The sequence below is a fragment of the Leuresthes tenuis genome, unplaced genomic scaffold (assembly GCF_036924035.1).
Source record: "Leuresthes tenuis unplaced genomic scaffold, fLeuTen1.0.hap1 SCAF_22, whole genome shotgun sequence".
Lineage (NCBI taxonomy): Eukaryota > Metazoa > Chordata > Actinopteri > Atheriniformes > Atherinopsidae > Leuresthes > Leuresthes tenuis.
In genome coordinates this window covers 25927855-25945049 of record NW_027325376.1, presented here as the reverse complement: position 1 = coordinate 25945049, position 17195 = coordinate 25927855, and the positions used below count along the sequence as shown (strand labels likewise).

Sequence of the window (17195 nt, the reverse complement as noted above, 5' to 3'; positions counted from 1 at the left end):
GACTATCGGCAGATTCAAACAAGGCGTGCCTCAAATAGAGCAAACAATATAGTAAGATTATAATTACGCCAATAACTACTGTTTAAATAAATATATTATCGGGTGAAACAAAAACAAAACACTGGAGTACAGTGAAGAAAGCCTGGAGAGCCTCACAGATTTCATCGACGAGTGTTTTGACAGGATCGTCATGGGCAAAACTAACCAAACCCCATCTGCTAGCAGCAAGGCTTCAACTTCAAAGAGAAGTCGTAATGAAGAGTCACCCGGAGCGACGTCTCCAGCTGGTAATGATTCGACGGACATTTTAACATCGATCGATAACAAATTATCCAGCTTCGACGCCCGTATGTCTCTGTTGGAGATTCTACACAGAGAGTTCCAGGCATTACGGGAGTCGTTGGAGTTCAGCCAGCAACAGGTGCAGACGCTGGCTGCAGAAAACGCAGCCCTCAGAGGATCGGTGAAAACACTCACCGAAGGAATGAGCCGGATCTCTGATGAGAACAAGAGGATAAAAGAATCAATTATTGATCTCCAGGCTCGTAGTATGAGGGACAATCTGGTGTTTTCTGGAATCCCGGAGCAGGCAGACGAGGATCCTGAACTCGCAGTGAAAAACTTCATTCAAAATCAATTGAAACTTCCAGTAGATGTAGTGAAAAACATTACTTTTCACCGAGTCCACCACCTGGGAGGGAAGAGACCTGATGCCCGCCGACCGAGACCGATTGTGGCCAAGTTCGAGCATTATCAACAGAAAGTTCAGGTGAGGGGACGTGGCAGGGAGCTGAGAGGAACGGACTTCAGCATCAACGACCAGTTTCCCAAAGAAATCCTGGAAAGACGCAGGGTTCTGTTCCCCATCCGGAAAAAGTTCATGGAAGGAGGCTCCCGAGCTGTCATCGTGGTGGATAAGTTATTCATCAACGGGCAGCTGTACCGCGACCAGGAAACCACTCCTTGGCTCTTCTAAACTCCAGGTGATCTGTATTCGTTAACTTGTATGAATCATTTCACTGTAGATGACATAAGTAAGATGAAATAATCTATCCAATTCACAGTTATCTATCAAGGCTAAATATATAGCTCACTGCAAGTCTCACCTGCACAGGATATATGCAGTTCATATTTGATTATTTGTTTTTGTTTTTGTTTTTTCTATCTCACACTTCCACTCTTTTGCACTGTTTTTCTATTTTGTCTTTCTTCCCCAACCCGCTGCGTTTCCACCTTAATAAGTAATGTTAACAAGCACGGCGCACATAGAGTTTTGAGCAGAGCACATAATCAAGTTCCACACAGCATTGACAGCGCAAGTACATATTGTAGCAATCTCATACTGACAACTGAAACACCAACAATGGCATGTTCATGGAAGCATATATGCACACACACGCACGGGATGCTTTTAGCAAGCATCCAGCACTCACTGCGTTAGTCTGAGCATGTCCACGCTGAGGTTTATCTCATGGAATGTGCATGGAGCTGGGTCCAGAGAGAAGAGATTAAAAATCTCCAATAAATTGAAGGATTTACAGGCGGATATTGTTTTATTACAGGAGATTCATTTATCAAAGACTGTAGCTGATGTTCTCACCACAGCACAGTTTCCTCATGTGTACTCAGCCTGTTACAACTCCAGACAAAGAGGTGTAGCCATTCTGATAAATAGAAGAGTAAATTTCACCGTAAACAGCACAGTTATAGATCCAGAAGGTAGATTTCTAATAGTTAATTTATCTATTCAAAATATGAATTTATGCATTGCAAATATATATGGTCCAAATGTGGATGACCCCTCATTTTTTCACTCCTTTTTCACTTCACTCTCTGATCACTCAGATAACACACTCATCATAGGAGGGGACTTTAACGTGGTATTAGACTCAGGAGTAGACAGACTCAGTACTTCAGGAAGTCAGCGGAACTGGCAGTCCACGAATATTGTTAAACAGTATATGAAAGATTTTGGTCTTTGTGATGCTTGGCGCTCCCACCACCCCACTCTTAGAGAATACACCTTCTTCTCACCGGTACACCACTCATATTCAAGAATAGATTATTTCTTAGTTAGCAGTTCCTTGATGAGGGATATTTCAGACACCAAAATCCACCCCATCACTATCAGTGATCACGCTTCAGTTTCTATCACACTGAAGAATAACAGAGTTACACCACCAGCTAGGAATTGGAGATTTAATACATCATTACTAAAAGACCCTGATTTTATTAATTATTTCAAAAGGGAATGGTCTGTATATTTAGAAAATAATGACCTGCCAGGAATGTCAGCTTGTACTCTCTGGGAAGCCGGAAAAGCAGTTATGAGAGGCAAAATAATCTCTTTTTCATCAAATAAGAAAAAGAGGGAAACTTCAAGGATATCAGATTTAGAACTCAGGATTAAATCATTAGAAATTGTCTACAGTACCTCCAAAGAGGAACACACACTGAATGAACTAAGAAAAGCTAAACTTGAATTAAACAAAATTATTGATAAACAAACACAGTTTCTGATACAAAGACTTCGCTTGGAGAACTTTGAGCACGGCAATAAATCTGGAAACAAAGAGAAAACAACAATCACTTCTGTTAAAGACTCAAAAGGAAATGTCACCCATGTCCCTGATGTAATCAACAATGCTTTTAGGGACTTCTATAAAACCTTATATTCATCACAAAATGATCCATCAGACAGTAACATAGATCAGTTTCTTAGTAATATCAACCTTCCAAAATTACAAACCGAACAGGCAATGGCTCTGGATTCACCTCTTTCAATAGGAGAACTCCATGAAGCCTAGCCTATGCCTAGTAACAAAGCCCCGGGACCAGATGGTTTTCCAGCAGAGTTCTACAAAGAATTTTGGACTGTTTTGGCACCTGCATTTCACAAAATGGTATTACAAGTTAAGCAGAATGGCAGATTATCCCCACACATGACCTCTGCTAACATTATCTTGCTACAGAAACCAGGAAAAGACCCCATACTTCCATCCAGCTACCGCCCAATATCTCTAATAAATGCAGACCTCAAAATAATTTATAAAGCCCTCGCCAAAAGAATAGAAAAAATAACTCCACTTATAATACATCCTGACCAGACAGGTTTTATAAAGGGTAGACACTCATCCACTAACACTCGCAGGCTAATTAATCTCATAGACTATTCTAACATCAACAACCTGGAAACCACAATAGTCTCTCTAGATGCAGAAAAAGCATTCGATCGAGTGAACTGGAAATTTTTATTCGCAGCATTAAACAAATTTGGGTTTGGGTCACACTTCATCAACTGGATAAGGATATTATATAGCTCCCCAAATGCGTGTGTCAGGACAAATGATCAAACCTCTCCAAGCTTCAGTCTGCAGAGAGGTACAAGACAGGGTTGCCCACTTTCTCCCTCACTTTTTGCTATTTTCATCGAACCTTTAGCAGCTGCTATCAGACAAGAAAGAAATATTAAAGGCATCCAACCCCCAAATATTGAGCATAAAATAAGTCTTTATGCTGATGATGTTTTACTTTTCCTTCAGAACTCTCAAACGTCTCTCACTCACACGATCACACTCATAAATAAATTCTCAGCACTTTCTGACTACTCTATCAATTGGTCTAAGACCACAGTTCTGCCCATTAACTGCAGAGTCCTGAATATACCTGCGATCACTTTACAGTCAGGAAATATTAGATATTTAGGCATAAACATTTCCTCCAGGCTCTCAGAGCTAACAAAGCTAAATTATGTGCAATTATTAAAGACAGTAGAGGACGATCTCTCTCGTTGGAAGTCCTTACCTATATCACTTATGGGGAGAGTTACAACCATTAAAATGATGATACTACCAAAAGTTAATTATTTGTTCTCAATGATCCCCATAAAACCATCTGCTACTTGGTTTAAGTCACTAGATTCATGCATCTCCAAATTTCTGTGGAAAAACAAACCACCACGTATTAGTTTAAAAACCCTACAGAAGACCAAGGACTGTGGTGGATTAGATTTACCTAATTTTCAGCACTATTCCTTAGCCAATAGGTTACAGTATATATCAAAATGGTTTAAACCTAGCCCAATAGATGAACCATGGATAAATATAGAACAAGCATTGTGTGATAATCTGGAAATCTCTGACCTGCCACTTATTAGTCAAAACGTAAAAAATCACAAATGTTTCAAAAGCATTAACATCACCTCTCTGACAGCCTGGTGGGAATTTCTTAAAATAACAAAGTCTTCAATTGTCCCATGTAAGCTTACACCCATCTGGAACAATCCTGACATACTGCAAAACAAAAAAATGCTAAACTTTACTCTGTGGGAGATCAAAAGAATCAAACATCTGGAACATATAATCCAAAATGGACATTTTATTTCATTTGATGAGCTCATATCACAACACGAGATAGGCAGCAATAAATTCCTAGAATATCAACAACTTAAGTCTATAATAACAAAGAAATATATCCTCCAACAACCAGACTTACAACTCCCGACTAGGGTAGCAGAATTTCTAAGCATCTGCACCCCAAAACTACTATCAAAAATATATAAATTATTGTCTAAGATAGATGACACAATGTCTCTTCCATCCTCAAAATGGGAGGCAGATTTATCCATCAGTTCTAGTCATAGCTTCTGGCCACAAATATGTTTGAACACCTTCAGAATGACTCAGAATTCTAATTTATAGCTCATACAATACAAAATTCTTCATAGAACATACTATACAGGACAAAGGATGTTCAGGATGGGTCTAACACACTCAAACATCTGCTCACATTGCACAGACAACACACCTGATGATTATGCACACGCTTTGTGGTTCTGTGCGCCTGTCCAGAAGTTCTGGCTTGAAGTCTGTGAGGACCTATCAACATGGCTAAAGTGTAGCATCCCTGCATGCCCCACACTGTGCATACTGGGTGACTTAGACAACATCAACATGGAAATTAACTCAGCACACATGGTTCTCACAGTGTTATGTATCGTAAAGAAAACTATTCTCATGAACTGGAAAGCGAAGAACAATCTGTGTATTAACCAGTTTAGAAATTTTCTTTTAGACTATATTAGCATGGAAACAATGTCTGCCTCCTCAAAACATCAATTGGCTGAATTTAATTCTCTCTGGTCCCCTCTGATTAGCTTTATCACATAGTGGTGGTGGTGGGTTGCTGTCCCGTCGCTCTGGGCGGTTGGGTGTGTGCTGGGGGGGGCTGTGTGGCTTCGGGCGTCTGGTGGTCTCTCGGGTCGTGGGGACCGGGTTGGTCATTGCTGGGGGGGACTGTGTGTCGGGCTTGGAGGGCAGTTTTGGGGGCTTGCGGGTGGGACTGTCTTGCGGTGTGGGGCGGGGTCCCTTAGGGGCCTTGGGGTGGTGGCTGCTGGCTCTATGCTGGGTGGCCGGGCCGCTCTGGCGTGGGTGGTGGTGCTGGGCCTGGGCCCTGTTGTTGTCACACATGAAGGGTTTTGGGGGCATGTGTGTTCGGTGGGGTGTAGTGGATGGGGCCACGTAGGTGGTCCCCTTTGGTTGCACTCTGCAGTTCCCCGCCCCTGTTTTAATTACACCTTAGACATTACTACTTATCAAACACACTCACACACACACATTAGGTCTTGGGGGGTGGTTACACTGAGTGGCATCTGGTGGGCGGGGCTCTTTGGGTATGTAGGCTGCCCAGGGGGCCGCGCTCTCAGTTCTACAAGTTTGGCTGCCCCTCAATTTTAATCGCTCACAATTAGTAAATATTGAAGAGCCAGAAGGGAGAGGGGAGGGGTCTTCTTCCCACACCCCTGCTTCCTGGTTGCTGCTCGGGGCGGGAGGGGCCAAGAGGATTAATTAATTGTTCTGCTGGTTCGGGGTCTGTGGTGGCTGGGGGGCTGCTGGCCCCCTGGTGTGCCCGCTGCACTACACCCCAGCGGAGTCGAGGGAGGGAGGACGTGTGGATGTGTGGGACGTGAAAGTGTGTGTGGTAATGATTGGGCCTGGATCTGGGACTTGCTGTCGCCTGGCCTACCTGTGCTTCTCCCGATGGGGGGGGCGGCGTTGCCTCTCCCCGCTGCTTGCGACTTCACCCACCTGTGGGCACGTCTTGACTCCCAGGGCACTTGGCCAGGGGCGCTGGGGCAGGCGCTGACCCACTGTGTGGCTGTCTGGGGCGCTTGGCCCTCCTGGGTATTGGGTGGGGCCTCTGCCGGGGGGTTTGGGGGCGCTCGGGCTCCCGGGGCCCGGGTCCAGTGCACGGCCCATGTCTGGGCGGCTGGGGCCTGGCGGGGTCGGTGGGCTGTTGCCCCTGGCTCCCGGAGGGCCTCTGCCCTATGCTTATGGGGGCTCTGTCCGGGGGCTTCCTCTGCAGTCTTCTGGGTGGATGCGTGGTTGTCCCTGCGGTGGGCTTCCTGGGTTCTGTGCTCCGTGGGGGCTGCTGGTGGCCTGGGTCTTGTGGCCCTCTCTGCCTGCTTCTGATTGCTGGGGGGGGGCTGTGGATTGTGGCTCTGTACACTTATACACTCATAACTAAGCACGGTTACCATGTAGGTCCTGTGCCAGGGGTGTTGCATGTTCTCACACACACACACACACATTTATTAGCCCAGTAGCATGTTCGCTAAGCAGATGTATTATCATGTCGTCTCAGGTCATTTATATCCACAGCTGTGTTGTATGCGATTGCCCCTTCTTGTGCTTGTTTTTGTTTGTTTGTGTGTTTGTTTTTTCTCTGCTTGTCTGCTTTCAGGTGCTCCTGGTGGCGCTAAGGCTGGATTCCCCTCAGAGGCCATGGATTGTTGTCTGTTTTGTTTTTTACAGGTGTAGCAGCTGGTTGTCTGGTTTTTGTTTCTATTTTTGTTCTGTTTCCCCTTCTTTCCTCTTCTTCTTTCCTTGTCCCCCGGTCCGGTTCAGTTCTATTACATGTCATATATTGTCAACAGAAATAAATAAATGGGCATCAAGGGGAGCTTTACATTTATAAAACTTCCCTTGGCAAAGCAAATCTGTTTGGCATCAAAGGTATTCAGACTACAATTCTGCTGCCATAATGCTGAACAGGACAAGGGGGAGAAAAAAATAAATTAAAATAAAATAAAATTAAATAAAATTAAAAAAAAATGGGCTACCATGGCTCTAGTGTTTAAGTGGTTGTCTTCAAATTGGAAAATAATTAGTTTGATACCCAGCTCTGCCTTTTGCAGCAGAGGAGTCCTGGTCCTGGTGACGGGCCTGCCTGCAGTCCAGATAAGATTAGGAGATTAGGAAATGACAGATTAGGAGTTGATCTCCTTAGTTCCAGATGTTTAGGTATTTTTGCTAAAACACAGTAGTAAACATAGCCCTATCCCAACTTTTTGAGACATGATGTTACAGTTTGTTTTCATCTGCATTTACCACAGCTGGGGTTTTCTATTACAGTAAGCGTTGTATGCACGGTCGTGTTTGAGGGAATAAGACACATGCTGTAAAGCATTTTGTTGTGCTTAGATAAGGATAAAATGCACTAAATAAGTATGGACCATTTACCATCTTTAGTAAAGTTGTTATAATAGGAATTTACTATTAGATTAAAAGTATTGTAAACTAGTTCTGTTCTATAATACAGGAGGGCAGCTATGAAGTGAGAAAAGTCATATAATTTTTGTTTTAAAATCTGCAGGGTAGGGCCTACACTTTGTAAAACCCCTGTCCTATGGAGATAAATGCTGCATAAAGATGGCTCACACAGCTCTACTCTACCACCTGCTGACTGGAAGTGATGGTCAATTCATCATAAAAAGAAAATAAAAATCAGATGAAGCTGTATTGTGTCTTCTGACTGGCTGAGAGGTCCGAGTGTCCCATTCAATTGGCCAGGGAGATCTGGGTCTTAGCTGTGCCAGATGCTTGGTGTTCTCATCTGTCAGTGGAGACAGGGATTGGGATCTGGGACTGTATGACAGCGGCCAGACAGTGTTCTGTCTTTCGCTGTGAACCCTGTCACCTCGCCCTCCTCCATGGGATTGAGGATGTCTCATTTTAGGAGAAGTGGCCCTCAATCTGCTGGAGTGCCTACTGTTTCTCTTTATCATTGGCCTCTGTGAACAAAGGGACGGATGCCTCAAAACTACCTGCAGAGCAAATATAACATAAGCAGCAGGGCTCTTTAATTGTTAGATTCTACTACAGCTGACAGACTGTAGTATTATCAATACCCTTCACGGTAGTGCTCTGACTGCTTCTGCAAAAAAAAAACCAGATCTTATAACAACAACTTGAGTTTGAATGGGGTCTAACAGGTGAGGTAAAGATACTGTGTGCTATCAAAGTCACAGGTGAAATTGGAACAATAGAAACTCAAGCAGCAGCAGAGACTGTAACACACTAGTTACTGATGAAAATACAGATATGATACATCCATTTTAGATCCAAAGAGACTCTCACTTCTCTGATGTGCATTGTGATTAAACATCCATGATAACCCTGAATAAATCTAAAGAGCACAGTTTATTACATATTTACATAGATTTTGAGCTACATAAAATATTTTTTACCATGGGTGTATTAGAGTAAATGTTGACCTCTGCATCAGGTGAGCACTCAGTTATGGATGTTTTGGTGGAGAACTCCAACCTTGGAGCGATACCCTGCAGAGGACACAGTAGTTTTCATAAAACTAATGTTCCTAAATGTTAATAAAACTAACTAAAATTCCTATTTGTCAAAGTACTGAAAAAAGAAACAAATAAATGGAAAAGGTAAACAGAAAGCAAAGGAAAGTCATAAAAACAATGATCAAGCAGGAAGACAACAATTCTCGTGCTGACTAATAAAGATGAAATTATTTTGATTATTGCCATGAATTTAGGGTAAATACTATATATGTATGTATGTGTTTTTTAACATTTGTAAAGAATAAATAAACTTTACTGTATGCCTGTATCAAGGGGGTTGAACCTACAGGAAAGTGACGCGCTCTGATCATCAGAACCTCTCGGTCCACTCCAGAGAAGGGGGGAACAAGTTTGGGCTCTGGGAACAAAAACCTTCGAGCGTCTTCTTCAAAGCAGGCCAGAGTGTCCCCCACTGCAAAAGAAAATAATTTGATAGTAATAATAGTAATATTATCAATATAATGATATATCAAATTAGTACTATAATTACGGTCAAAGAAAAAGCAGTGTCTTGTGTTTGTGAGAGCAGCTGCATGTAAAATGTGAAACTGGCAATCACTAAAGTGACAGTAACCTAGTACAAAGGAAATACAGTATCTTAGCCGGAGCCATGCTTTTTTTAACCCAAACCAAGTAGTTTTGATTTCTGACCCTCAGTAAGAGATGTTATTGCCTGAACAAGTGAAATATGTCATTGTAACATTTGTGTAACATTGTAACATGTTAATAAGGCAGTCAGCAAATTTGCATCTATTGAAGCAGCACTAACCGCGTGAACCTTACAATGTGCTTCTGACTCGTTTTGAAGTACTCCGACCTTAGGCACCTTCCTGGCTTTGATGCTATTGCCCTGTAGCATCTGGGGGTTAAGATTAGGGCTGTAAGCAACCAAATAAATTCTTGGTCGACTAACTCTGAAGACCGGCTGTTACCTATGGAACAGGGGTGCTCTGAAAACACCCCCATTAGCACTTGGTACTTTCCTCCTGATGAAATTAACCATCGACTGTATGAAATTAACAAAATCAACAAATCTGAATTTTGTTCGACCCAGAACATATCGACCAATAAGTCGACCAGTCGACAAGGACTTTACAGCCCTAGTTGAGATACTGTACTTCACAACTTTGGTTTCCGGTCTGGCACCACACTGTTGTGCTTTCATTATCATTTCACACACCAACAACTAGATCAAAACCCCTTTCACCATAATAAATGAAGTTAAGAAATAAACTGATCTTTTGGCCATTACATTTGACATTGTTATGTACTGTTGAAGAGACCTTAGAGAGGGAATGAGATAGATGGTTACACATTTAGCCTTGTTAAAATTAGTAAATAACAACTGATTAGTTCTATTAGTTTCATTAGTTCATTTAATTAGTTCTATTAGTTTTCTATTAGTTTCAGATTGCTGTTCAGGAAAAGTATCATATTCACATTTTCTGCTTTGAGCCATTTACTGGCTGATTGTTTCTCCTGCCAAGGAAAACAGTCTCTCTGCTGGAAAAGAGGTTGCAACAGTTCCAAAGTATATTTTTGCCACTTTGCTCAGCAGTGGAAATGTGCTTTCATTTTTTTTTCCACCAAATCAAAGGACCCTCACTCCTTGGGATCACCTTTTCTTCCATGTATCTTCGCATTTCAATATGTGCATCTGTGTTTGCTGTGCGATTGCCCTGAAAAGCCACAACATGATTGTCAAACTCCTGCCACAATCCCTTGGACGTTGAACACTGTGTCACTCCTGTCAATGTTTGCAGCAGGTGACCCTTGTGTCACTGACAAGGCTGTTCTCATAAAGTCGGTTGCTGCAGTCGCAGAGGCATCATGGCTGGTTGACGGTCTTTCAGCATAGGCCAGGGCTTGCATCTCAGTGATCATCTGTGATTTGATTGTTTCCACATTTCCAGGATCACAGAAAGCAATATTTTTTAACCTCATGTCCAAAAAGGTGCTGGCTGCAAGAGTGTGGTTGTGCTCAATGTTTTGAAAGCATCGCTTGCATTGTGCTGCAAGCTGTGAAGCCAGAGTGTTACTCCTCTGACCAGCAGATGAGGTTGCTTGTTGGAGAAGAGAGACCAGAGATATAACTATGGAAATAGTTACATACTGCTCTGCTGAAACCTCCTTTGTGGCCTCTTCAAAAGGCCTGAGGACTACAATGGCCTGGCTGATGTGGCACCATTCTCCATCATTTACGCATATGTTGTTCCTCCCAAGTAGACAAAGTGCTGTTGTGACGGCTTGTTGTTGCTCATACAGTTTGTCAAGCATGTACAACACTGAGTTCCATCTAGTATCCACTGCTTGGATTAGTTTATGCTGTGGCAAGTCAGTAGTTGCTGTTTGAATTGTGTTATAACTCCTTCCTGAACCAAGGCTTTCCTCAGGGTCACCGTATCTGCACAGTAGCAGGTTTGTCAGGTGTTTAATGGCAGTTGTATAGGCCCACCTTTTTCCTCTTCTGTAGAGATAGATCTCTGTATCACAACCAGTAAGTATGTTGGTGCTGAGAAGTAGGGATGTAAGGTCTGCAGCTGCAATATCATACTTCCTTGCAAGAGTTTCCATGATGGCATGAACAGGTAGGAAGATATCCATCGTTTTCACCCATAGCTCCTGCAGGCCATTCATGTGTGTGATGTAGTACCTGCACATCATGATCACATCTGTGTCAGTCGCAACCACTACAGCCCATTTGTGTTGCAGGATTTATACTGAATATGAAATGTGAGCAAACATCCTGGTATCTGCCTCCTCATGTTTCTCACAGGAAAGTTCTGGAAGCTCAACCTGAATATCTGCTAACAAAAGGACAGTGCGACCAGGATTACGAAAGATTCCACCAAAGATAAGTATGCATCCTGCAGGAAGTGACTTGTGCTGAGCTGCCAATGTTTCTCCCATGTAGTTCAACAAATTAGCTTTATTCAATGGATTGCAGCCTATCCATTCAGGTATAGGGAGAGTATGCTTGTACTCCTTCATTTTGCTAGGGCAGGTATTCATCCTCTTCTCTCAATCCTCACCTTTCAGACTTTCAGCATATTGATCACCAACAAAGTGGATGCAATCACACTTGTCTGGGATGATTCTAAAGAGCTGCTTCAGGTTCCTTGCAGATTGTGGAAGGTGCTGCTCCCAAGATGTTTGTAACGTTGAATGAATGCCATGGCATCTACTACCATTACAACAGGCATGTCAGATGGAGGTAGTTTGTCAGATTCCCCCCATGAGCGGCCAAGGGCTGTCTTTATTGCAGCCAGGTAGTCTGTCTTGTTTCTTTTATGTATGGCATAACCTTGGTTAAGGGATGGATCTGGCTCAAACAGGGAGGCTGGGTGTCAGAATTTAGTTTTTGTTTCATGTAGTGTCTTGTCACTTCCTGTTTTATTTTGAAATATTGACTTCTCCTCTCGTTTCAGATAACTTGCTCTTCCTCCCGTGTCCAGTGTCTGGTTGTCTTCCCTGATTCCCTAAGTGTTTCCACCTGTTCTCAAAAGTACTCATACACTCAGTCATCAGTGTGATCAGATGCTGATGCCGCCTGTGTTTCCGGCTGCTTGTCATCTTCACGCGTCGTCTGTCCTGTGGTGTTTGTCTCTGTTTTTGTTATTACTTTGTTTGGATAGTGTACAGTCAATTATCATCTACGATCGCCTGAAATTATTTGAAATGAAAGCCTCAGTTGGTCCTAGGCCCGTTAAAATGGCAATATTGAACACCCGCTCTGTCGCCAACAAATCGTTCATTTTAAATGATCTAATTACAACCAGAAATCTGAATTTCATGTTTATCACAGAGACGTGGCAAAAGAGTGAGGAGTAAGTTTTTATGAATGAATTGTGTCCACCTGGTTGCTCTTTCACCTGTGCTCCCAGGACTACTGGCCGTGGAGGGGGACTCGCTGTGTTTCACAAGGACAGTTTCTCCTGCCGAAGGGTGTGTTGCGGATCTTTTATTTCTTTTGGACTGTTGGTGATGAAAATTGGATGATCAAATCAATTTTATTGTGTTTTAATCTACCGCCCTCCTGGTGCCAATGGCCAGTTTTTGTCAGAATTCAGTGACTTTTTAGCCTCCATCATTAAATTTGAGAAAATCCTCCTCCTTGGTGATTTTAACATGGCTATAAATGACTCTACTAGCCGCATTGCTGCTAATTTTCTGGAGGTAACTGAATCTTTTAACTTTTGTCAGCATGTTAGTGGACCCACACATGTAAGGGGAAATACTCTTGACTTGGTTTTTACACTCGGTCTCATGATTGACAGTGGGATTTCTGAGGAGCTGCCTGTCACTGATCATGATTGTATTCTTTTTTATGTCTTTTAATTCTGACTGCCCAGCCAACAAGCGTGTCAAGCGTTCACGAATGTTAAATGACCTCTCCGCTGACAAATTTTCTTCTCGTTTTATCAACCGGGCAGTGCGACCATCTCTTGATGATTCTGATGTCAATTCATTAGTTGACATTTTCAACCTGCACTGTTCATCTATTTTAGATTATATTGCTCCTGTAAAATCTCGCTCTGTCGCCACCGTAAACCCGAATCCTTGGATGAACGAGGACATCCGTTGTTTGAAACGTAGTTGTCGGCGTGCAGAGCGCCTGTGGAAATCCAAGGATCTCCTAGTCCACCGAATTTATTTTAAAGAACTTTTAACTGAATTTAACTCAAGGGTTAAGGCTGCCAGGGCTTCTTATTTTAGAGACCTTCCTCCAATAAGAGGAATCCTAAAGTTGTCTTTGACACTATCCACAACCTTGTCTCCTCCCAGTTGCTCCTGTGTTCTCTGATGACGACTGTAATAACTTTTTGTCATTTTTTGTTGACAAAGTCGCCAGCATCAGGTCAAGCGTCAGCCCTTCTACTGCCCTTCTCCCCACCCCATATAAGTGGCAGCCAATACTTGATCATTTTGTGCCCATCTCCCCGTTACAGTTAACTGAGCTAGTGAATGGTATGTAGACCTCCTCCCGCCCATTAGATGTATTATCCACATCATTACTGAAAAAAGTCTTAGAATCCATTGGTCCTGCTCTGCTCAATATTGTTAACTGCTCACTGGTCTCTGGTTGTTTCCCCTCTTATTGTAAACAGGCCATTGTTCAACCAATTCTTAAAAAGCCCAACCTGGATCCACAAAACTTTAGGCCCATTTCTAAGTTGACTTTTGTGTCAAAGATCCTGGAGAAAGCTGTGGCTAATCAGCTCATCTCTGCTCTGAATGAGAACAGGATCTTTGACAAATTCCAGTCCGATTATCGTCAGAGGCATTCAACTGAAACAGCTCTTCTTAGACATGATTGGCTGACGACTTTGCTTTGCGGTAAGACGTATTGCATCACTTCCTGTTGCTTTGTGTGTGCACTGTGACAGTTCTCGCTCCTCTTGAACTACTAATAATCACCTTATTTCTCCCTATAATTTACACATCTTGCATAGTTAACTCTATCCCATACTTGTTATATTCTAACGCTCACTCTTACAGATCTTTAGTTTTTATTTTTCACTTTTTAGCGGTGTGTCTGGTTCTCTAGCTTAGCATGGCTACCAGTTCTCTTCCTCTATCTCCTGCTTTCACCTGCTCCGTGTGTCAGATGTTTAGTTACTCCTCTGCCTCCTTTAGTGGTAATGGTACATGTAACAAATGTAGTCTTTTTGTAGTTTTGGAGGCAAGGTTATCTGAATTGGAAGCTCGGCTCTGCACTGTTGAAAACCACCTGATAGCGAGCCAGGCCCCTTTAATCAGTGCGGAGCCACCTAGCGTAGCTAGCTCTGTTAGTCGTCCCCGAGCAGATCCCGAGCAGCCGGGACTTAAGAGTGGCTGGGTGACTGTCAGGAAGAGGAGTCATAGTCCTAAAGTCAAGCCCGTGGTTCACCATCAACCTGTCCACGTTTCAAATAGATTTCCCTCACTCAGCGACACACCCGCTGAGGACAAAACCCTGGTAATTGGCAGCTCTATAGTCAGAAACGTGGCATTAGCGACACTAGCGACCATAGTCAAATGCATTCCAGGGGCCAGAGCGGGCGACATAGAATCCTATTTAAAACTGCTGGCTAAGGATAAACGTAAATACGGTAAAATAGTTATTCACGTCGGCGGTAATGACACCCGGTTACGCCAATCGGAGGTCACTAAAATTAATGTTGCATCGGTGTGTAATTTTGCCAAAACAATGTCGGACTCCGTAGTTTTCTCTGGACCCCTGCCAAATCTGACCAGTGATGACATGTTTAGCCGCATGTCCTCATTCAATCGCTGGTTGTCCAGATGGTGTCCAGCAAACAACGTGGGCTACATAGATAACTGGCAATCTTTCTGGAGAAAACCTGGTCTGATGAGGAGAGACGGCATCCATCCCACTTTGGAAGGAGCGGCTCTCATTTCTAGAAATATGGACGAATTTATTAGTCATCCAAAAACATGACAACCCAGGGTTGAGACCAGGATGCAGAGTTGTAGTCTTACACACTTCTCTGCGGCTTCCCACCTGATGCTGCCCCCCCCTCAATCAAAAAACACAAAAGGAGCAAATCCTCTTGTGCAAAAAAAACTGAACAAAAACATCAAACTATTAAATGTGGTTTGCTGAATATTAGATCTCTCCCTTCGAAGTCTCTGTTAGTGAATGATTTGATTTGTGATCATCATATTGATATATTTTGTCTTACAGAAACCTGGCTGCAGCAGGAGGATCGTGTTAGCATTAATGAATCAACTCCCTCTGACTATTTAAATGTTCACGTTCCTCCAACCACAGGTAGAGGAGGAGGAGTGGCAGCTATCTTCGGATCAGGGTTACTAATCAGTCCTAGACCCAAGATTAGTTTTAGCTCTTTTGAATCTCTGATTCTCAGTTTCTCCCACCCAAGGTGGAAATCACAAAAACCTCTTGTGTTTGTTGTTGTGTATTGTCCACCTGGCCCTTATTCTGAGTTTCTATCTGAATTCTCAGAGTTTTTATCCCAGTTAGTGCTGAGTACAGATAAAGTCATTGTAGTGGGTGACTTTAATATTCATGTAGATGTTGAAAATGACAGCCTAAATATTAACTTTAATTCTATATTAGACTCTATTGGATTTTCTCAAAGTGTTCACAGACCTACTCGCTGCCTTAATCAAACCCTTGACCTTGTGCTGACTTATGGAATTGAGAGTGAACAGTTAACAGTGTTCCCTCATTACCCTGTCTTGTCTGACCATTTTTTAATAACTTTTGAATTTACATTACTTGACTACACGTTTTCTGAGAAGAATTCTACATATAGAAGGTGTCTGTCAGAGAATGCTGTAACCAGATTTAAAGAGTTGATTTCATCATCCTTTTCTTCACTGCCATGTGCAGATATGACAGAGGACGGCTACCTACATTTTACTCCAGTAGAACTTTACTCTCTTGTTGACAGCACTATAGCTTCAATGCGTACAACACTGGACAATGTTGCCCCTCTGAAAAGGAAGGTAATCAGTCAGAAGAGGTTGGCTCCTTGGTATAATTCACAGCTGCGTGCGTTAAAGCAGACGACAAGAAAGCTGGAGAGACAGTGGCGTTCCTCTAATTTAGAAGAGTCTCAATTAGTCTGGAAAGATAGTTTAATAACGTATAAGAAAGCACTTCGTAAAGCTAGAACTGCTTATCATTCATCATTGATAGAAGAGAATAAGAATAATCCCAGGTTTCTTTTCAGCACTGTTGCCAGGCTGACAAAGAGTCCGAGCTCTGTTGAGCCATGTGTTCCTTTAACTCTCAGCAGTGATGATTTCATGAGATTATTCATCAATAAAATTGTTTCTATCAGAGAGAAGATTAATGGAATCCTTCCCATTATTATCACTGATGTATCATCCAGTAGAGCAGCTTTAGAAGTATATTTCGAACCTGAATTGTATTTAGACAGCTTCTGTCCAGTTGATCTTTCTGAGCTAACAACAGCAATAGTCTCTTCTAAACCATCAACTTGTATGTTAGACCCAATCCCAACCAGACTGTTCAAGGAGGTTTTCCCCTTAATTGACACTTCCATATTGAATTTGATCAATCGGTCTTTGTTGATAGGATATGTACCTCAGACTTTTAAGGTTGCTGTAATTAAACCTTTACTTAAAAAACCTACTCTTGATTCAGAAGTGTTGGCTAATTATCGACCTATATCCAATCTCCCTTTTTTGTCTAAATTTCTTGAAAAAATAGTTGCAGTTCAACTTTGTGATCATTTACATAGAAATAATCTGTTTGAAGAGTTTCAGTCAGGATTCAGAGTGCATCATAGCACAGAAACAGCACTGGTGAAAGTTACCAATGATCTCCTGTTAGCTTCTGATAGCGGACTTGTTTCTGTGCTTGTCCTGTTGGATCTCAGTGCTGCATTTGATACGATCGATCACAGCATTCTGTTACAGAGACTTGAACATGTTATTGGGATTAAAGGAACTGCATTAGGCTGGTTTAAGTCATATTTATCTGATAGATTCCAGTTTGTTCTTGTAAATGAAGAATCTTCCTCACACGTTGGAGTAAGTCATGGAGTTCCTC

General features: G+C 42.5%; 1 protein-coding gene across 1 annotated transcript in view; it reads right to left on the bottom strand.

Moving 5' to 3' along the window:
- Positions 1-17195, bottom strand: part of spata6l (spermatogenesis associated 6-like) — a 50660-nt gene that overhangs the window by 15596 nt on the left and 17869 nt on the right. The window contains exons 5-7 of the mRNA XM_072375912.1: positions 8935-9059; positions 8528-8620; positions 7814-8071 (exon numbers count right to left, since the gene is read on the bottom strand). Coding sequence (XP_072232013.1) covers positions 7814-8071; positions 8528-8620; positions 8935-9059 — 476 coding nt within the window. The remainder of the gene's footprint in view (positions 1-7813; positions 8072-8527; positions 8621-8934; positions 9060-17195) is intronic.